Here is a 22,070-nt window from a genome sequence, read left to right on the forward strand (position 1 = left end):
TATGAAAAACAGAACTTGTTCATGCTTTGCAAGGAGCAGATTCTAGAGGATTTTACTCTTATGACATTAACTTTAGGAGAATTTGTGGCCCCGTTTGTCAGCCCACACACGAGAGAGCAACTTCCCCTCAAATAAGGGTGAGATGCCTATCCACCTGCAATGTAAATTTCAATTGATTTAAAGAAAAGGAGTACTTGTGGCACCTTGGAGACTAACAAATTTATTTGAGCATAAGCTTTCGTGAGCTACAGCTCACTTCATCGGATGCATTGATTTAAAGGGAAGCCTGAGCTGAGTGAGGACTTGGGCCCTGGGCCTCCAATGAGTTCCCTTGACCCCCTGCACTGCTCATGGCAGCCTCAAGGCTTGGGTGACTCTGTGACAATTGGAGGATTTGCCCCAAATGTTTGGAGAAACTTCATCCGCACTAAAAATAAAACATGGCTTTACTGGATGGGTGGGGAGGAGTTGCTTAGGCCATTATCACTGCCAGCCAGCTGAAGAAGCTTTGTTCTTTACAATGCGAACAGTGCAGCAGGTTCAGGGCAGCCCAGCTTACCTTGTCCTTTCCAACCAGAACACCCTGCCATGCGATAACAAAAGATGGGGTCTCCTGACTCCTGTTATCCCAGTAGAAGCTGGTGGGAGCAGAATGGCTTTCTGCTGCTTTCGCTTTAATTCCTAGTTTACAGTAGTCCCTGTTACACAAAGTGCCCCACACAAGATGTGCACTCTTTGCCCATGAAAAGCTTGGAACTGAACAAGCATCTTGCTCCCTTAGGGGGTCACGGATAGGGCAAAATGGCAATGCCTTTACCGTACTCGTGGCCCAAGGCAGGGGAATGAATAGAGGACTTCATCTTCCAATGCCGACAATCTCTTAATCTTTCACAGGCATTACATTTCACCTAACAAAAGAGAACTTTTTTTTTTTTGCTGCTGTTTTTCAGCCTGTGCGTGGTTTCCAGTGTAAAAAGATGTTAGAGAGAGAAGGACAGAGAAGTAGGGATCGGGGGTGGGGAGGAAATCCATGATGTATGTGAGTTAGAGCCATACTGTTACGTACGTTGTACAAAACACTACGTTTGTTTAAAAAAATGATGCCTGTGAGCCATTGCATCTTAATGGGGCAGGAAACTCATTCCTGGTCATACTGAAATATGCAGTTTCCAACTGTACCTTGGGGTGAAGAAAGGTGTTACTTGCCTGTACGGCAATCTATTATTATGTAATACAGTAGCAATAAGGGTATATTTACACAGCTTGCGGAAACGAGCCTCCTAGCCTAGGTCAATAGGTTCAATGAGCAAAGCCTGGATGTACTAGGCATTGTACAGACTTCTAGTAAGGAACAGGCACTGCCCTGAAGTGCCTGCTATCTAGTTAAGACAAATAAAGGGTGGAGGGAGGAAGGAAGGAGCCTTACTGACATTTTACAGGAGAGACACTGAGGAGTTCAAAGACTAAGTGACTTGCCCAAGGCCACACAGAAGGACCCTGGCAGAGCTGTGAACTGGACCCAGCACCAGCCTATGGCCTTGTACACCATTGTCTGTAACAAGGGCATTGTCATAAATATCATATTGATGGAAATGCTTTGCATGTATTGTACCTTTCACCAGAGGAGCTCAAAATGTTCTATGATGCTGGGTATTATTGTAACAGAATTGGGGGTTTTTTGGTCCTTTTAGGAATTCTCTTTATTAATAGAATATATTAGCCTTTGCTGTAACCAGAGTGTTACCCTTTGAACACCACCAGCGTGTAAATGCTTTTTTAAGTTGAGACCCTTATATGTCACATGATCTTTGCAGTAGCATGAAACATTTTAGGTTTCTTTTAGTAAATAAAAGCAAGCAGCAACTACATGGATATAAACTGCCCGTGGAGTGTCCAAGCAGTGGGTGTCAATGTTCAGAGCCCAGTTCCACCTCCCCAACAGAGGAGGGTCCCTGCTAATAAAGCCAGTTTTAATTAATCTTGAGAAAATTTTCACAAGGCAAGCATGCAACTGGGCGTGCTGAGGTTTTCCAACCTGGCAGTGCTCCTGGTCCAGCCTTCCAGCAGGGCTGAGCCAATTTAGGGTTCGAGGTAGAAAACCAGCATTTTCCACCTCAAACCTTGCAACTTGGCTTTAGGTGTTGGGGTCTGTTAGAGTGAGAGCTGGGCCTGAGCCCGGGTGCAAACCTCCCCCAGGCTTGAGAGAGTTTGGATCCAGGAGGCTGGGCCAGCTCCACCTTGCCTAGAGCCAGGCCAGAGCTGAGACCTCCTGGTCCAGATCCAAAGCTGGCGGGGCCCCCGGCCCGGTGTCCCGGCTGGATCCACGGGGTGGGGCGGGGCCCCAGCTCCAGGCCCCCCCTGGGGCTCTGACCCTCCTCCAGCAATCAGGGGTTTTTGCTTTGGGGCTGCGGTTCTGGTTCTGCCCTCCCCTCAAGCCGGAGCCTGAAACTCGGCCCGGGGGAGCAGCCGCAGGGCCAGCTGCCCCAGTCCCAGGGGGCGCACACACACCCACCCCCTTAGCTGCCCCCCCCCCCCCCCTACTCCGGAGTCACGCCGCGGGCAGGCTCCTCTCCCGGGGGACCGGCCAGGTAGGGAGCAGCCTTCCCCAGGCAGTGGGAGGGGACAGCCCTGGGCCGGCTCCGGCTCCGGCTCCGCCCTGCCAGGCGGGCGATCCCGGCTCCTGATTTTCCTGGGGGCCGGTCCCAGCCCTGCGCGCCCTCCCCTCTCCCCACCTCCCGCCCGGCCCCCGCTTCGCCCAGCGCCGCCGCCGCCGCACGCCGGGCCGGTCAGTGAGCCAGCGAGCGCCGGGCCCGGAGCGCGCCCCGCTGCTGCCCCCGCCCCGCTCGCCTCTTGCTCCCGGGCCGGCTCCCGCTCCACCATGCCCCGGCGGAGCGCCTGCCTGCTGCCCCCGCTCCTGTGCACGGTCGCCGCCTGCAGCCTGCCGCTGCTGCTGCTGGCCGCCGAGCTCAAGTCCAAAAACTGCTCCGAAGTCCGGCGGCTCTACGTCGCCCAGGGCTTCAGCCAGAGCGATGCGCCCAGCCACGAGATCCACGGTGAGGCGGGGGGGGGCGCAGGGGAGGTTTGCGGGGGAGGGGTTGCATGGGGTGCGGGGGGGTTTGCAGGGGAGGTTTTCGGGGGAGGGGTTGCATGGGGTGCGGGGGGGTTGCGTGGGGTGCGGGGGGGCGCAGGGGAGGTTTTCGGGGGAGGGGTTGCATGGGGTGCGGGGGGGCGCAGGGGAGGTTTTCGGGGGAGGGGTTGCATGGGGTGCGGGGGGGCGCAGGGGAGATTTTCGGGAGAGGGGTTGCATGGGGTGCGGGGGGGCGCAGGGGAGGTTTGCGGGGGAGGGGTTGCATGGGGTGCGGGGGGGCGCAGGGGAGGTTTGCGGGGGAGGGGTTGCATGGGGTGCGGGGGGGTTGCATGGGGTGCGGCGGGGGCGCAGGGGCGCAGGGGAGGTTTGCGGGGGAGGGGTTGCATGGGGTGCGGGGGGGTTTGCAGGGGAGGTTTTCGGGGGAGGGGTTGCATGGGGTGCGGGGGGGTTGCGTGGGGTGCGGGGGGGCGCAGGGGAGGTTTGCGGGGGAGGGGTTGCGTGGGGTGCGGGGGGTTGCATGGGGTGCGGGGGGGCGCAGGGGAGGTTTTCGGGGGATGGGGTTCGGGGGGGGGTGCAGCGATGCGCGTCGGGGGACACCCGCAGCCGGGGTCCGGGGGGGGGGTCCGTTCCCATGGTGGCTCCGGGCTCCTTCCCTTTGTCAGCCCGGGCTCCTTCCCTTTGTCAGCCCGGGCTTTGCTCCTCGGCTCCGGGATTCCTCTGCCCTCGCTCAGGAGCGTTCCCAGCGAGCCGCCGAGCGGCGCGGGGAGGCTCCCGGGCAGGCTTCGCCTCCCCCCCGCAGGAGAGCCGTGCAGGAAGAAAGTTGCTTAGGAGTGTGCAGGGTCTCCCCGCCTCCCCTTCATGTTCTTAAATCGCTGAGGGGAGGGTGGGGGGTGGTGTTGTTTTTTGTCTAAGGGGCATAATCAGGCCCCAGCTCTTTGCATTCAGGAAATACTCGGCGGTGGCAAATGAGTTGGTAGCTCTAAACTGTGTGGTTATAATTCCACCCTGCAAAGGTAGGGAAACCCACGCCAGGAAAGAGAGAAAAAGTGTGGGGGGGCGCTTCTCTGCCTGCAGAGTGGTTTGAAAGCTGAGTCAAAACCAGCCAGTGGAAAAAGCTTGAAGAATGTGGACAGAATTCAGGAAGGTATTTTGAAAGATTTTTCTCCTGACCTTCGGGTTAATTGCACACGCAATTACGGGCATTTGAAAAGACGGATTGCAGGAAATCTTAATCTTTGTTTGGAGATAGTCATGCAAATGAGGAAAGTCTAGTCCTGCTCACGTTTTTGCACTTGAGGTGTTTAGAGAGAGCCCTTTTGCTGGGGGAGGGGGGGTATTTACGAAGACTTTTTTGCGCCGGGATATTTTGTGAGGAATTCCCAAATCTCTTTCACCCCCCACCCCTTACTACATGATTTAAAGCAAATTGTGAGGATGAATTTATGGATGAAATCTGTAATAATTGATGCCATGAAACCATGTCCAGTCCACACTGGGTTTGGGTTCTTGACTCCAAAGTGCTTCAGAAAATCCTTAATCTTGGTTCTGACAGCAACAGATTTAAGAAATGTTCCAGGAGTTTTGAGAACTACACTTCCTTGCAGTTAGTAAGAGCCTTTCCCAGTTTAACCGTGGTGAGGATGGAGGAGAGAAAAGAAATGAAGACTTCAGTGATTTCAGAGTCCCTGGAGTGGTTTCAGAAGGAAATAACGGAGTAGGATTTTGTGCCCACAGAATGCTAAATCCCACCATTTTTACTTAGTAGTCACAGTTTCCTCTAGTTAATGAAGTTCTTTGGGGACTTGGACTAGCAAAGAGAGCAGCTGTTTATTAGACAGCAAGATGACTTTTTCAAATGTGACTGATCAGTCCTCTTTTCCCACATTATGTCACTTTGCTCTACCTTCGCAGTTACCAAATGATTTGTACACAACCGATTAGGTGCTGTTTGCCCTTAAGCTGTCTTTCTTTTAGCAAACTCAGATAGGTGTTGGTGTTGCAACAATTTAGTAATTACTTAGTCCTGAAGGCCCTTTTCAGCCCCTCCCCCAGCAAAAGTGGAGATAGCCAAGATTCACCCTGGAAAGCAGCGAATGCATTTTTTACCCTAGATGCATTTATAAACAGTGTTGGCTTTAAGTTTGTGTCTCATTCTCACACTTCAAAGAGGCGATTCTGTTCGAGTTGCATGATGGCAACAGGGTGGATTTTGAATCCTTGACTCCTCTTCATGAGAAAAACATTAATTGTTGCTCAACTGCTGGCGGTGAATGTACCTGTGTTGTTTTGTCTAGGCAGAAGTCCTTAAAACAAATCAATATGCACAAAATGTCTCTCTGCACTCTATAGACTAAGGTTTCAGTGACCGCATATGAAGTCAGACTGTCCTTTTTTGAAAAATGACATCTCGAGAAACAGTTTTGCACATTGGTCCCCAAATACTTGCCTGTCCAAGGGACAGGAGTGTTATTAGTAGCCAGCAGTAGGAAATGGTAGTTAATGTGCTCACACCCAAAACATTTTATTCTTTTTGTTTCATCCTTCATCTCCCTCCCAGGGCTGCTGCTTTTATTTCCCCTTTTGAATGACCTACTGGACTGCATTCTCCTGAGGAACAAAGGAAGTGCTTTTTTAGCTGGAATCCTTGGGAGACCACCAAAGACTCCAGCTCATGAGCTGCAATTTCGCACTACTTTCAACAATAACAAAAATGCATGACTGAATGGCTCAAAAATGTGGAGAGTTAGAGGCATTCATTTGAGTCTAGGACACTGTCACAACACAGACAGACCCAAGTAAATACCTTTAGACGGCTAATATAGAAACAGGGGTAATCTTTACCATCTCTGTGCCCTTCAAATATGCGTATATTATCCTCTTCGCTGACACAAACTCAAATGATTTCAGTCAGTTGCACTTTTCTGTTGTCAGTGTCGTGAGATGCATTTAGCATACAGCTGTTGGAATCAAATCAGGGGTCTTTTTGCTTCTTCAAGAAATGTTTTAATGAGAAACACCCTCATGCTTTGAGTTAAACTACACTGCTACCGCCCCAGCCCCCTGTGCTTTTCAAAAGGGCTTGCACAAAATAAGGTTGTGTTGATTTAAGATCAGTACTTGGGTCAGTGTAACACTAAGTGTTTGTGCAGGCTTCCCAGAAGCCACTGTATCTTGAGGATTTGACCTCGCCTTCATTTCTATATCATAATTAAGATGATTTGATGTGCTTTGAAGGGTGTCAGGAGTACATCATGCAGACAGGACTTCCATTTGAGGTCCTAACTGGGCTGTCAGCTTGACCCTGTGCTTTTGAAACAAGACGTCAGAGAAACGGGATAATCACACGAGATTATTCAACAAAAAGAGGGTGACCTTGTTCAACTTACTCATCAAAAGTGTTAATTAGGTTATGTCCCGTCTCCCTAAAGATAAATGAAATCACGGCATCAGATCTTATTCGCAAAGCGACAATCCTTGGAAACTTAAACCATAGATGTCATCTTAATGCTAAGCCTATTTAGAGGAGGCAACCAAGAATCTTTTAAAAAATTTTTTTAATGAGTTTTCTGTGAATATTGTAGTGCCTTAAAGGGACAGTACACGTTAAAATCCAGTTAGTTTTAAAGTTAAAACTAGTTTTAGATACTACACCTGCCTAATCTTTGTATTAACCTCCCCCCTCCCCCCCGTTGCTGTTTCAACGTCCCACACAAACAGGGTATACTGAGGTCCCAACCTTGCAGTCGGAGCCACACAAACATATCTTTATATGACCCCTTGGAGCTCCATCCACTGTCATCTTCACTGGGTCTCCCTGCTGGTTAAGGATCTGTCTGCATGGATCTGATGTAGGATTGGGCCCAGGTGATAATTACATGGAAAATCGTGAATGTGACGCGGAGCGCTCTCGTATGAACACAGTGGGTAAAAATAGAGGTTGCAGTCATCTTAGAGACTACTTGTTACGTTTTCAGATAGGGGCAAGTTGTTTTAATTTTTTGTAACTCTTTAAGAGTAAGTTACTTTGGCAAGCTCCTGATATTAATTTGCTTGCTTTAGAATGTACAAGGTGCATATTTTCATCACTCATAAGTGTAGTGAAGAAAGGGAATTGAAAATGCCGTATGCAAAATCTTGGCTACATGGCAAGAACCAAGTTTCAGCAACACAGTAATTTTTATATATAAATCTTTTACCCTGTATCCCATTGGGGTATTTATGAAGACTACTCAGAGTGTTGTCTGCCAGAATGTAACAACTCACTAAAACATGTACGTGGAGGAAGGGATTTAAAAAGGTGTGCTTCGGGGGGGGCAAAATTTTGGGGCTGTGATGTTGGGGTGGTGGTTTACAAAGCACAGAAATAGAGCAGTTTAGTGCCATGCTGAATTTTTATTATTGCAATCAGTTAGGTTATTTTTACCAGTCACTTGCAAACTTCTTGCCGTAGTAGCATAGACAAAGCTTCTGAAATGTTTTCTGAAAGTTGTGGCGTGTGTGGTGTTTGTTTGTTTATTTTTTTTTGTCCTGCCATCTCTACAGTCAAAACAATGGGAGCTTAAACCAGAAGACTCTTAGGCCCTGAATCTTAAAAACACCACACCCAACAACAACCACCCAACTATGTGGCTGCACAGCCCCTGGGGGCTCAGGGACTCAGTCAGCTGCAGGACTGGGGCCTTAAAGAACTGCTGTGTTGAGTTTCTGCTGGAGTCAATTCTGCACCCAGTTTCAGGATGCCTTGGGTCAGTGATGGGCAGCCTGATGGCGGGCCATGAGTCATTTTGCTGACATTGACTGTCCGCAGGCACGGCCCCCCGCAGCTCCCAGAGACGGGAAGTGGTGCGGGCTGCAGGGACGTGCTGGCTGCTGCATCCTGGAGCTCCCGTTGACCGGGAATGGGGAACCTCAGCCACTGGGAGCTGCGGGGGGCCGTGCCTGCGGACGGTCAACGTCAGCAAAATGTCTCGTGGCCCACAATCAGATTATCCTGATGGGCTGCATGTGGCCCGCGGGCCGCAGATTGCCCACCACTGATGGGTGCCTTGGAGGAGTGAAACAGAGATTGGGTTGTGAAGTTTGTCTAGGTTTATTTTGGTGGTTTGATATTGTTCTCAGCTCATCTGGCTGAGCGCCTAATTGGCACTTTCAGCAATTGTTAAAATTAAGGATGATCAGTTAGCAGTTATTAAATTAGTATAATTCTGTCAAATAAAGCACATGAAACTCACATTCTTAATAGACGTGCATATAAAATGGTTCTCTAACTTAGTAGTGTGTCATGCCTGATGTATATATTCTCACCGTATTTATGTCCCATGGGAGAACTAGGCAAGCTTGCTTAATTGCTCTTTTTCTCCATGTCTTCTAACTAAAACAGTCAAATTCTACCAAACAATTTTTCCCCTTTTTTTAATCTGCAACATTTTATTCTACATGATATTAATATTCACTGGGTATTGCTTGTTCATATTTACCTAGGAGTTGGATCTAAACTTGGTTTAGACCAAGTTTAGAACCTAATTACAGTATCCATAAATGGCAGATTATTATCTATGAACATAGTGTAATCTTTCTTGCTAATGTAAATGGTCATTTCCTTTCAGCAGGTAATATGAAGTAATACTTGTAAGAATTTTGCTGCTGACCAATTCATATTTGCTTAATGCTCGGTAAAAGCTGTAGAGTGGAATATATGGAACTTGCTTTTTATGTTAACTACCTCCTTTAGATGTAACAAAATGTGACATAAAAATATTTATGGAGGCATTCCATGATTCCCTCTGTAGATGGCTCTGCTCTGTGGAATTGTATCAATGAGATTTTTAACACCCTATTCCAGATCCCACCTGTCGCCCCAACAGTGCTGTTGCTGTCTTGAAACTTACGGTAGGAGTAATATGTAAAACATCTATTCTGTTACTGGACACCCCAGTAATTGTGGGATTAGGACTTTCCCTTTGATACTGACAGAAATGCCAGTTTATGAAACTTGTTCTTTACATTTAAAATAAAAGGTGGCTCAGAGAGAACACAGACTGTAATTCACTCGTGGCTTTACCGATGACACACATCACAAGAGTGCAGTTTGAGTATAGTGGGAATGGATGGGAAGCCCTGAGAGCGAATGCAGTCCTGTACTCAGCCTGCGGCCATGTGTTTATAATATATACCTTTCATATATTTAAAAAAAAAAACAACCTAAAATTTCCATGTCTATCCTTAGTTTTGCCTTTTCCTTTTTATAGTAATACTAATGGCCACCACTGTATTTTCCGGTTCACAGAGAAACTGGTAAAGGTGGTTCACTGTGTAATGTTCAATGTGAGAAATAAGAATGATGGATGGATGAATGTTCTGAGGCTCATGGTGATGTCAGATCTAGGTACACTCTGCACAAATCAATTCTGGCGTGTATTTTGTTGGTGCAGTCCGACAGTGATCCATTTCTGAAAATGTAAAGCCGTGGCCTGAAGGTTGTCAGGGATAGAATTCTTGTAACATGTCCCTTGGATGGGTTCTGTGTCTCGTGCTCTAGAGACCTTCTCCAGTGATTATTTCTAAACCGTCTCTGGCAGGGATGCCAACTTTCCTGTACGTGGCTCATAAAGATGCTGTTGAAGTACAAATGCCTTTTTTTTTTTTTTAAATTAAATTTGACCAAATGATACAGATTTTTTTTCCTTTCCTGAGGAAAGGATACTTTATGTTACGATTCTGTTCCTACAGCACGTTGCAAATCTCTTAAGTTCAGACGCTGAAAGTATCGTTCAGTATTGAATTCGTGTGGTTCTAGATGATTGCTATTGGTTAGTATGGCATCGCATTAGAGTAAGGAGGGGTTCTTGCTCCCAGAGAGAGTCACTGCTCGTGGTCGGGGTGGGGGTGATCAGGCTTGTCCCAAGAAGCGTATCAGTGGCTGTGATGGAAAATTGTTTTTTTGTTTTTTAATAAGATGTTCTCTTCTCCCTGACCCCTGTTATCAGGTGTGGATGTAAAACTCTTCTGCTCTTCACCTTTTTAATTTTAGGAAGTCATTGGTATAACATGACTAATTTCTCTGTCGTTCGCATTGAACTGTACTTTCTCCACTTCAAGTTTTTGGAGTAGTGTTTTGTTAGACTGCAGCAGTGTGTGCCTTCGCAAACTGCAATGTTAAGCATGTGGTTCACAGGGACTGCTTGCAATGGTCCAGTCTGAGTGGGAGTATCATTTTCCTTGGCAGGCACTTTGTAGAAAGTACTGTTTCTTGTGCCAGAATAAGCAGTCATTATATTCCATGCAATTTATAGTCAAATTATTATTTATTGTTAAAATTGCCTGAAATGATTAGATGTGTCCTTAGATATGTAGCTTTGGTTAAGACTGAATGACAGTGTGCATGAGGCCTCATCTACACAAACAGTGTTTTTTAATATTGTCTTGTAATTTCAAGGAGACTTTCTGTGGCTTTCATATGTCGAGAGGCTTTTTTATCCTCCACTAAAAGTGAACTAGAACAAGGCCAGGACAGTGGCTAAGCACCCGGCATATTACGGCAGAAGCAGGTTTGCAGGCAGCCTTGGGATTCCGCTTGTGTGCACCAGTGGAAGGAAGGGGTGCTTCTTGGGCGGTTGAGGACAGTAGTGGTGCTTTGCATTGCAATTTCAGACTCACAGTGGCTGCACGTGAAACAGCATTGCATTTTTGGTGGCTTATTCTTTATAACTGAAGAGGGGAAATGAAGTCAACACAAGACTGTCATTGAATGAGCAGCAGCGGATGGCAATGCTGGAAATACCCTTGAGAGAAGCACCCCCTCTTTCTCACCCATAAAGGCTGTGGGGGGCACGGGTTGAACAATAGCAGAGACCTCCATCCCACACAGCAACCGGGAGGCTGGTGTTCGAGTTGTGGGAGACCCACTTCCCTCTACTGTACCAGTCATAGCAGCTAGTAGGTTTTAGGGTTCAGAATGGCAGGTGAGAGGTTCTCCTCCCTTCCTGCAGCTAGATCGGGGAAGGGGCTTCAAGGTTATCAGTTACATCAGAGCAAGAGGCTAATACAAAAGATAGGGTCCCATAGCAGAGCCCAAGGGCTCAGCCTGATAAGAATCCCAAGGCCTTTCTCCTTCCCAGCAACTTTGGCATTGCCCTAATAGACCTCTGGTTAGATATGCATCTCCACCTGTGGCTAGTAGGTGTTTGGTAAATTTTCTGGAGTACAGCTCATATAAAATGAGTTGTTGGTTTCTGTAGCACACTGGAGTTTACATGGAGGAAAAAACGGCCTTTACAGTTGATACCTTGGTCAGCAGTAGGATGGGTAGAGAAGCCAAGGTTTGAAGGGATGTGGGACTAAGCTGCCTTCTCATTCCTTGAGGGCAGAGTAACTTCGGGATGCCTGTTCCCAATACAGTGCAAGTGGAAACTAAGTACACCCTTTGCACAGTCAGGTAACTGACCATTGGAACGGATTATGGAGGGATGCGTTAAATTCTCCTTCACTTGGTGTCTTCAAATAGAGCTTGGATGGCTTTCTAAAAGAGAGAGACTAGTTCAGTTGCAAGTTGTTGGGTTAGAGGCAGGAGTCTCAGGGTGGTGTTCTCTGACTTGCGTGATGCAGGAAGTCCATCTAGATGATCACAGTGGCTCTGAACCTTAACATCGTAACAACTGTGATTTTAATACATAACTTCTCTAACGTTTGTTAACCCAGCACCTTTCACAAGCAATGACATTTGCTTGAGCAAAAGGGATGACAGCTATGTTAATAGGCCCCACTTCCTTGGGTACAGAGAAAAGAACTCAACTAGGTACAGTTGGGTAGAGAACTTCTTTTATGAGGACTTCAATGATTTTGTTAATGTTAGTTAGTAGGGGTAATGATGTCTCAACATTTTTCACATTCTTTGTGCTTTTCTCTTGGGATTATGAAGGTAACTCCCCTCTGTTGTTTTTTTTTTTTCTTTTTCTTACCCAAATCCCTAAAATATCCATTGTACTTTGCCAGGTTCCCTTGCGGCATTCAGCCCATTGCCTGGGAGACGACGCAGTTCGCTGTAATCGGTGCATTTAGGTCTGTATTGTGAGCAGCCTTTGCACAGCTGGGTGGGATGGGGGTTTTGTGCCTGCATGGCACCATAAGCACTAGCCACAAAAGGCCCCAAGCAGGATGGAGTATAACAAGGAGGGAGGGGTGAAATTAGGCTAAATAGCGAGTCTTCACAGTGAGATCTATGTAATTGGAGTCCCCCAAGAGAAATAGGAAAATCCCAATGCCTGAGAATCTTAAAGCTAGACTGGAAAAAGCAGAGTATGAGAGTAAATTAGGGAACTATCCTGCACTGGCTGGAGAATGGACCAGATGCCCTCAAAGGACTTCTCTATCTTTACATTTAAAAGAAGCGAGAGGGAACGCACTGTCTGAGTATTGTGTAATTGTGGAGATGGCAGCATGCTTGCATCTCTTTAAATAGATATTGTGAGCGTGTATATGATGTATTTTTTAGGGTTTCCCAATACTGATTTTACTATAAAAACAATATTTTGGTGCCTAACTTTTCAAAGTGAAACAGATTTTTCTGGACTCAAGAAGGGTGTAGGAAACGAAATACTTCAGCCTTTTTTTTTTTTTTTTTTAGGTGAGCAAAATACGTCTCTTCAACCTTGGCAATGCACCTTTTTATAGAAATTTTATCTACTGTTGAATTTGCAAACCAGAAAGAATAAATCGTATTTGTGTTCATAGTAACTGACTTTGACTTTCTTGAATGTGCCCTTTATCGCTTTAGATAAGGGAATGCCTTCAGACAAAAGCAGTTGCTCCAGAATGAAACATTTTGAGGAAGTATTTCTCTTCACGTTGACCAATTGAGAAAATGAGAATTGTCTGGTTTTTTAAGCAAATGCAGATGGGTGCAAACAATGACAAAACGTGTAAAATATTTTCTAGCAGTTTGTGGGACTAAGGATTCTTTTTATAGAGAATACCCTGAAGTGTTCAGAAAGTGAAAAGTCTGTGAGACTTCCACATTGTCAACATTGCGTGTTCATTTTAATGCTGCTGGTTTTTCGTGTATTCATAGGAAATTGGCTTTGGTAATTGAATTTCTAAAGAACCACAGTAACCAATAGCTGTTTTCTTCTAAAGGTCACTGTTGGGTTAGTGAATATAGTAAGTACTGTATTTAACTCCTCATGGTGTACTGCTCCTCCAGAAATGTTGACCTAAATTTTCAAAAGCGATGAATGATTTTGAGTGCCCAACTTGACACACCTGAAAGGGACCTGATGTTGCAGAAAGCACTGAGTCACACGTTATAAAAATCTGTCTGTGCCCTCAAAAATTGATGCACCCCTACTAATGAAAATTTGGTCCATAAAGACTTTACCAATTCTTTTGAATGGAGGTGAAATCAAATGTCTGCTTGTTCCACTACGCTGACTTATCCCATCACAACACCTTTGTGCCCCGCCAGTATTGTCTTCACACAGTTCTGTAACGTCTCTGTGTGTCCGATTCTGTAGGAACAGTGGCACATCTGGTTTTCTTTAAGCCTCCAAAACATGATGTGTGTATGTTTTGTGTGGAATTAGTGGTGTCCCACTGAATACACCTTAATGACCTGATGTGCACTGGAGCTGTTCTGAAGGTAGGCAGGTCCGAGGGTGGGTTATTGCTCCACTAGTGAAAGAACAAGAACAGAGTGAGTGCTAATTAAATGTGTACAGTAGAGAAGAGGAGTGCTGCTTGTCCTCCATGTAATGGGCACCCCAGATACTTTGCCTGTGGGTTATTGCACGTGGGAGAGCTCACTGTAGCAAGTATTCAAGCTTCTTCCCTTCCAGAATGGTATGGGAATAGCCGCTATTGAACATAGTGGACAAACAGCTGAGCATGGGTGAGAACTTGGATTGATGGCAGTGTTTTGCAAGGGGGATAAGAAGACAGGATTTTTTATGGAGCCAAAAATAAAAAGGCATCTAAAACAAAGGTCCAAAGACAGCTAAAGGCACCACTCTACTTTCCGTAGTTTCAAATGGCAATTATTTGTTGTGTGTGTGTTTAAATGCAATGGATTTAATGTTCTCCTAACAGTTCCACGTACCGTAGGAGTTTAAGGGATTTGCTAGCCAAGGAATCTAATTTTACGAAAGTATAAGTTGGAATCTTCACTTGGTGGTTTCAACAAATTGGTATCGAAAATTCCACATTCCGGGTCTCAATGGGAGGTTGCAAATCATGCTCAGCTGATGCTGCGGGTTCTAATAATGGCATTTTAAAAGATTACATGGATTTCAGTATGAATGTTTCACTCCTTTATATTGTCCTTTGTGGGCTTGCTTTTTTTTTTTTTTAAATGGTTGAACCTGGTTCGATTCAGCATTCTTGGAACATATAGACCACATCAGGATTTACCGGCTGGAATGAAGTTACTAGTCCTCCTAAAAACATGAGACTCTTGTTTGAATGTCTTTATAACCAATTGGCCAGAAATAGTCTTTTTACTAGGAATACTTTTTTTTTTTTTTTAAAGGAGGCTTTATCCATAGAAGATTAAAGAGTAAGTAGATGCACTCTACTCAAAATGAGCATTGTTAAAAGGAGCTAAATTTGGCTATAGATTTGGCCATTTGGTAAATTAAAGATACAGCTGTTTCCTCTCCTGCAGTTATAAATGCAAACTCTTGGGCCATTCCAATACAACAAAGAAGGTGAGAAGTTATTTAGTCAGGGAGACTGGAGCAGTTGTGAACTTGTTACAAAATAATTCTGCATAAACTGCAAACACACACTAAAATGTACAGTAAAGTGGTCATGACAACAGTGCCTGTTGTCTTAGTGTGCTTGTACAGTATATATTTTGGCTACCGCAGAGATTTGCTCTCTCCCCTTCCTCCCCCCCCCCCCCCAAAAAAAAAAAGTCGGTCTGAGGTTAAGCCTAAACTTCATACAAGAAGAACACTGAATTTATTTTGAGCCAATTGTTCCAGTCTACAAACGCAGGCCATCTTTAGGGGAATTGTCACTGTGCAAGACAGCTATGGGAAGCTCATTCCAGGGAAGGGACTGTGAGATCAGAAAAAAACTCTGTAAAGGGGTTCACTCGCTGCGGGAACGTCTCATTGTGGCCAGGTCTCTCTTCCGTAACTCAGCCCTCCAGCCAGGTTGCAATATTTATGTCCTTCCCTGTTGGGGTAACAAAGTTTGACATAATAGTCTAATGCCTTTACAACAGGTCTTTCGCATCAACTCTGGGACCCATGATCTAGGCATCCTCTTGGCATGTCCTTGTGCCCTTTGGTCTTCCCAGTGGCTGGTAGGGGAACCCCAGACACTCCCTCTACACTGGATTCCAGCCCAGGGATCCTGTAACCAGCTGCCAAGGTCTCCACAGTCCTACTCTGGGCTTCTTCCTACTCAGCCTTTCTCAGGATTTCTTCCCCACATCTTCTCTGGGTTGACCCTTCTTTCAGGGCTAGGATCCCAGGCCTTACTCTCCCCTCCCCACCGTCCTGGGTTTAGTGCTCATCACCTCTCTGTTCCCAGAAAGTGACTGCAGATTCCTTCCCTGTGTCCCTCTTCTGCTACAAACTTCCTCTCTGTATAATAGGTCGTTTGCAATGGTGCTGCAGCCGTGTTGGTCCCAGGATATTAGCGAGACAAGGTGGGTGAGGTGAGCTTTTGAGCTCCCCAGAGCTCAGAGGTCACCTGAAGACGATGTCTGTGTAGCTCGCAAGCTTGTCTCTTTCACCAGCAGAAGTTGGTCTAAAAAAAAAGGATATTCCCTCCCGCACGTTGTCTCTCTTTATGTTAACCAGCCTGCTGCTGCTCAGCTGGGCTTCGTGTTCAGTTAAACCTGGCACTCCCTCCAGGTGCAGCCAGGTACCACAATTGATGCCTCAGGCCCACATTAACCCCATCAGGGCCTGTGTAGGGCACACACCCCGTCATACTTTGTCATTCATTGTCCTGACTGAGAGAAATAAAGTATTCTGTGTTCTCTCATAGGGCCCTTTCCTTGTGGGGAACCATGATGGTTGCATTGAGAGCCTTTTGAGCAAGATGTAACAAATGCGGAGATGCTAGTCTCTGCACAGTTCCCACATGGACATGAGCTTCCCCTTATAAATCCAACCTTGAGCCCCACCTGTCTTCACCTAAACCACACCAATCCATTGGAAATGTTTTAGTTTGATCACGAGTTATTGGCCTTGATGCAGGAATTGGTGGGTTAAGCGCAATGGCCTGTTCTGAGGAGGAGATGATGATCAGAATAGTCCCTTAAGATCGCAGCCTGGAGTAGGTTTGTTTTGGCAAATTTGAGGCCTGTCAGAGAAGATGTTGGGAGCTATAGTGGGTTTAATATAGATCTTCAGTTTTTGTTTTTAAGTTTTTCATCTCCTCAGTGGCTTGACCATTCACCTCAGACTGGCCTAGTCTCTTCCTTGGATTTCAGTGTGTGGTGTTTTGTTTTAGACTTAAGTGTGTTTTTGTGAACTTCATAAAGTCCATATGCCCCAATGGGTGCTCAAATAAATTGGTTAGTCTCTAAGGTGCCACAAGTACTCCTTTTCTTTTTGCGAATACAGACTAACACGGCTGTTACTCAGAAAGTCTGTGTGAGTAGTGCGGGTTTCCGGGAGCTCTTCCTGGCCCGAATGCAGACTGCCACAAAGGTGGGGACAGTAGACAAGGAGGGGAGCATGTTTGTATGTGGAAGGTAGGAATAAGGATAAAAGCAGCCAATGAGCAAAGAAAAGCAACTTAATCCAGGGGTTTGGGTAAATGGAGCCACCATTTCAGATTTCCAAGGGTTTTCCTCCTTTGGGTTTATTTTGTGGGAGATGGCTGTCCTTAATTTGTTACTTTTTTCATAGCCGTTTGCCTCAAAGAAGGTAATGATTGAATGGAGCAGGGCTGGAGCACCAAGGACCTGTCCTCACTAGGGTGAAAGGTGTGATTTTTAAAATGTGGTAGCTATTAGGTTTTAAAATTCTACTGTAGATTGGGCAAATTGTAGGGTTACTTGGCACCACTGGGCACCACTCCACTTCAAGTTAATCTCAACCAGCTAACACCTGTTAAACTATAGCGGGGAGGATCCGTGTTAGGAAGGGAAGAGAGAAGAAACTCATGGTGTATGAAATGGGCAGAAACCAGCATACAGGTGAGGAGTAAGCACTGTATGCCATTGATTTTTATTTATTTTTCCTTAATCTGAACTCCCCATTGATTAGAGTGTGTGGTTCTGATATAAAATTGTTGGCACCACAAGACCCTACATTTTTCTTCTTTTTTGCCCAGTGGAAAAATAAATGTTCCAGCAGCATTTCCAGTCATGATTCAGTTCTATTTACATAACAATTCTGGTTTGCTTACAGTCGCTCTCATAATGAGATCACTTTCCTTTAGTGCAATCATTTGTTGATTGAGTTCTGCATACTCCCATCTCCTCTCTCTGCTCTCGAACTTTCGTGTCTCAAGTGAAAGGATGTTACTTTTTGCTTGCTGGTCAGACAATCTGTAAGTGCTTTTGAGTCTTAACCTAACTCCCAAAAAACCCTGGCTAAAAGCTCAAAACTTTTAACTGGGGGAGAGGAAATAAGTTTGATATTGTTTTAAGCCAGTGGTTCTCGACCAGTGATATGCGAACCCCTAGGGGTACACAGAGGTCTTCCAGGGGATACATCAACTCATATAGGTTAGTGTTTCTCAACCTGGGGGTCATGAGATGGGGTGTTGCAAGAGCAGGGCCGGCATTAGGGGGTGGTAAGCAGGGTGCCCTGTGAAGCTAAATGACATGCTTCAGCCCTGGATGGCAGGGCTTGGGCTTTAGACTCCTGAAAGGGGTACAGTAGTCTGGAAAGGTAGCGAAGCACTACTTCAAGCAATTTCTGCAAGACCCAGGTATAATTGCAGAGAATAATAGTGAATTATATGGAGTTTAGTGTTAAATCCACTTCGCGTAATTTTTCAGTGCAGTTCTAATCCCTTTATAATAAACTCGGTTTTAGCTCCTGTCAATCAAGAGGAAATCCACTGACAAATTTCATCAGCATGTAGGAGGACAGTCTGGTAACATTATTGCTGAGATCCACAGTTTCAGAAACACTAATCTTTGACAGTTAGCGTACATCGTGACTGCTGGACTAGCTTTTACAGCTTGGCCTTGATATAGTACTTGTGTGCTCGCTGTATCTGAAGAATTTTGAATGGTGGTGTTATGCTATGGGTTACGATTTGTAACCTGCAGCCAGAAAGTGTAAACAGAAACGGCGCTTAGTTTAGACAGAGATAGGGTAAAAATCTAAAATAGCTCATTTATTATTTTATCTAGTAACTCACTCACTTTACGGTATCTGGAGTGAGACTGTGGAAAGATAGGTTTCTTCATAACTAATGTTTAGAGGCTAAGAATGGCAACAAATGATGGTAAGTGAAAACCCTTTAAACACTGGCTTTTCCCCCCTACCTCCTGGTTTAAATCCTAAAAGGCCTTTATGATTTGAAGCTAAGAGAAGTGCAGAGTTGCAGGGGGTTGGGAAAATGAGATTTTTAACTCCAGTTTTATTTCTTTCTCTTGCAAGGTTTTCAAAATGCCAGTAAACGGGTATCAATGAGTGGGAGTCTTATCAAGGTGCTCTGTACTGTGCCGAGGGGTGGGATGAATCACTTCTGGTGTGGTGGTGGCAGCTGACATAATGTATGTTGTTGGAAAAGCAGATGCAACACTGGAAGTACTTAACTGTCAGTTTTTAAATGACTGCTGGCCTGAATCACAGCAGCCATGCATCTTCCTTCCTTTGGCATCAAATGATCTTTTATAAATATATTTGGAACAACTTGCTGCCTGTGGTAGATTAACAGCTCAACTATTAAAGGGAACGGGTTTTTTTTTTTTCTTTTGAACACTCTGTCTATCTATAATGTACCTCATCTGTTGCTTCAACTCTACTCTCTTGTCTTGTCTGCCACAGTCTCTCTCCTTTCTTATGTAAGAAACTTACTGTCTGCAGTTCTGTTAATGTTTAATAAAAAGTTAGTAACCCGGGTCCCAAGCCTGCAATGAGCTCCGCCTCGACAGAGCACAGTACGAGTTCGGGGCCTCCCAGACGTGTTCCATTTTTCTCTCTGGGTTGATTGCTTTAAGCAGAGTCCCATTTGGTTCCGAACAATCTAATAATGACAGGGTTGAATGCAGAGTTGAAATCTGAGAAGCACAGAGATCCTATGGAGTATTAGTGTGGTATCTTGTTCTGTTGCTGACTCTGGCCATCTGCCCATTCCTGAGAATGCTGATCAATTAAGGAAAGGAACTGCAAACATAAGGGACGGCAGAAATCCATTGGCGGGGAAGGAGAATTGAACAATTATATAGACTCTTTGGCCCCAAATCTGCTTTTTTGCCCCAGGGGAAATTGTGAGCCTCTACACTGGGCATCCGGAGTCACTCCGGTCTAGTGACCCTGTATCTAAACAGGGTAATGGAGAGCACTAATTGTCTCTTTGGTCACTCATAACCTGAGCCTAAAACAAGCTTATTGGTGAATATTAGAAGTGATTTGTGAAATCCTTCATGGGGTGGTGCGTGGTGAGAACCCTGCACAGGATGTGAAGCTGCCAAACAAGGAGAATATTCTCTCCTAATACAGGCCCTGATCCTGCAGGCTGTTTCCCATGGGGGAGCCCCAACGAAAGTCCTAATACTTTGTCAAAGAGTCCGACTGAATGGATACATGTAGTGACCTTGCAGGGATATAGCTAATAAAATTAGTTGAACTCATTCCTCTACTTCTTTAAAGGCTCCTTTTCCATTATAAAGCAGGTGTCATCACACACACATCCTGACTTACCAGAACAGCCAGCCTTTTCAGAGATCTGAAACTCAAGGTAGCTACCAGGAGAGCTGCCGATAATACCTGAGTGGAGGTGGGACTGCTTTTATACTTTACGTCTTATCTGTTGCCGTATCAGTTCCTATAATGCTGTATGTAAGTAGCTCAGTCTGTCTCATGTGTCTGGAAACAGAGTATCCAGTGTTCAAAGCATTTTATACATGAGAGTATGATCATTAATTTCTTGTCTTTATAGCTTTTCTGCAAGAGTGAAAACCTAACAGGAAACTGAAAAAAACAGTTCTGGCGAGTAAAGGTTAATTTCTGAAGAGCAAAATATGCACTAAAGGATAAATGAGATTTCCTCCTTGTTAGTGAATTATAGCTTTAAAATATTCACATTCTTTCCTGAAAGATTTAGGAATAATTATACAGCACTTAAAGGCCAGGCATTGTCAGATAAACTTAACAACACTATAATTTGTACTCGAGGCAGAGTTTCCTGTGAATGATAGCTTTGTTTAATTTGATAATGCCACTTCAAAATGTGTGCTGGTGAGGAGCTGTCAGGTAAATTGAACCTGTGAATTTGAGACGACATTTTGTATATACACTAAAAACTCCTGTTCGGCTAACCCTTCGCACTGGGCAGCCTTTTGTTGACTGCTCCAGGTTATCCTTTCCTGTACTTTACCACGAACCGTTAACTACCTGAGTGAAATGCATTGGGCTGGCTTCTCCCGTGTATTGTATAAGCTCCCTTGTGCTACCCTGGGATATTTTTCGACTGTGGTTTTTGAGTTTGAGGACAGGAACGCTGAATAGGCTCAGCACACATACTTTATTTCCATTACCCAAAGTAGGAGTCATGCTTAGTTACAGCCAGAGACACTTCAGCAGCTCTGGGGATAACAAGATAGCTGACGGACTGGAATGCAGATTTATCAGGGGCAAAAACGGACAAAATTCCTCATTCTGATTCTTTTTATATAGGCCCTTCATTCTCTAGCACGCAACAAGCGTTAACCCTTTGTGCTGTCCGCCAGTACTATTGGTAGGCATGTACAGCAGAGCTTAATGTGTGTTTTCTGTGATTAAGCTGTTCTGCCTCAGACAGTGGTTTGGCTCACATTTCTCTGTGTGTGTGTGTGTGTCCCTTCCAGAACCATTTTAAGGGTTTTTATTTTAAAGAGCAGGTCTTTGCTCCAGATGTCTGGGTGTACAGCCACACAATGTAAATTTTGCTGCATGTTGCCTTTGGACTGGTGGTTAGGGAGGCTACTGGGCAGTTTAAAATAAGAGTTTTGTGGTATGAAATCAACTTCCTTGGGATTTGATTCACGTTTGTTTTGTTTTTTTTCCTTCTGAGCAGAATGGTTTATTGATTTCAGTTACATTTTGACATAGGCTTGTTTTTTGGCCTTTCGTAATACCTGGAAACAACCGGATTTCTTTTGAATAATTGGAGCAGCTTACGCTGTCTGAGACAGAACAGTTTAATCACAGAAAACACATGTTAAGCTCTGCTATACTTTTTTTTTAATTGAGATTCTGTTCTGATATCGTGAGCAATTCACATATAGAAAAACAGATGAAACATGAGAACCCTTCTTTTAAAGTTAAATAGATAGATAAATGACATGGATCAGTGAATCAAAGGAGATAGGTCTGGTAGACTCAAATCAAGCTAAGTATAACTTACCCCCAAGCTGGGAATGTTCAGGTGTGAACTTTAGCTTCAGTGAATTTACAAAATTCTCATTGAGCAACTGCTAGTGGACATGCAAATTCTGCTATGTATTAATCCAGAACTTGAGGCGATAGAGAGGTTCTGGTCTCTCTTCTCTTCATGAGAACATAAATAGCTGTGTGTAAGTGAATGTGTTGTCTTGTGCTCATAGTTATGTTGGTGGTTATGCTTCATGACTGAACGAGGAACAAGGAGAATTGCACCTTTTTCTTTTTTTGAAGTATGTCTGTTTAGGAATTGGATGATGCTTTGTGTGCTGGAAAATACTGAGGTGTGAAAACAGCGTGGAACAACATAGGGTCTCCGGTTATGTACTAGTAGCAGGAACAAGAGCTTAAATTGTTTGCTTACCTGAAGGGCATGGGTCAGTTCTTATCTGTGCTTCAAGACTTTTTTTTTTATTCTTAATGCA

General features: G+C 45.0%; 1 protein-coding gene across 1 annotated transcript in view; it reads left to right on the forward strand.

Annotated features, from left to right (window-relative positions):
* The first annotated feature begins 2,750 nt into the window (after window positions 1-2,750).
* GPC4 (glypican 4) overlaps window positions 2,751-22,070 on the forward strand; it is a 109,575-nt gene continuing 90,255 nt past the window's right edge. The window contains exon 1 of the mRNA XM_084639262.1: window positions 2,751-3,053. Coding sequence (XP_084495388.1) covers window positions 2,879-3,053 — 175 coding nt within the window. The 5' untranslated portion in view covers window positions 2,751-2,878. The remainder of the gene's footprint in view (window positions 3,054-22,070) is intronic.

The sequence above is a fragment of the Lepidochelys olivacea genome, assembly GCF_965140295.1.
Source record: "Lepidochelys olivacea isolate rLepOli2 genome assembly, chromosome: 9".
Lineage (NCBI taxonomy): Eukaryota > Metazoa > Chordata > Testudines > Cheloniidae > Lepidochelys > Lepidochelys olivacea.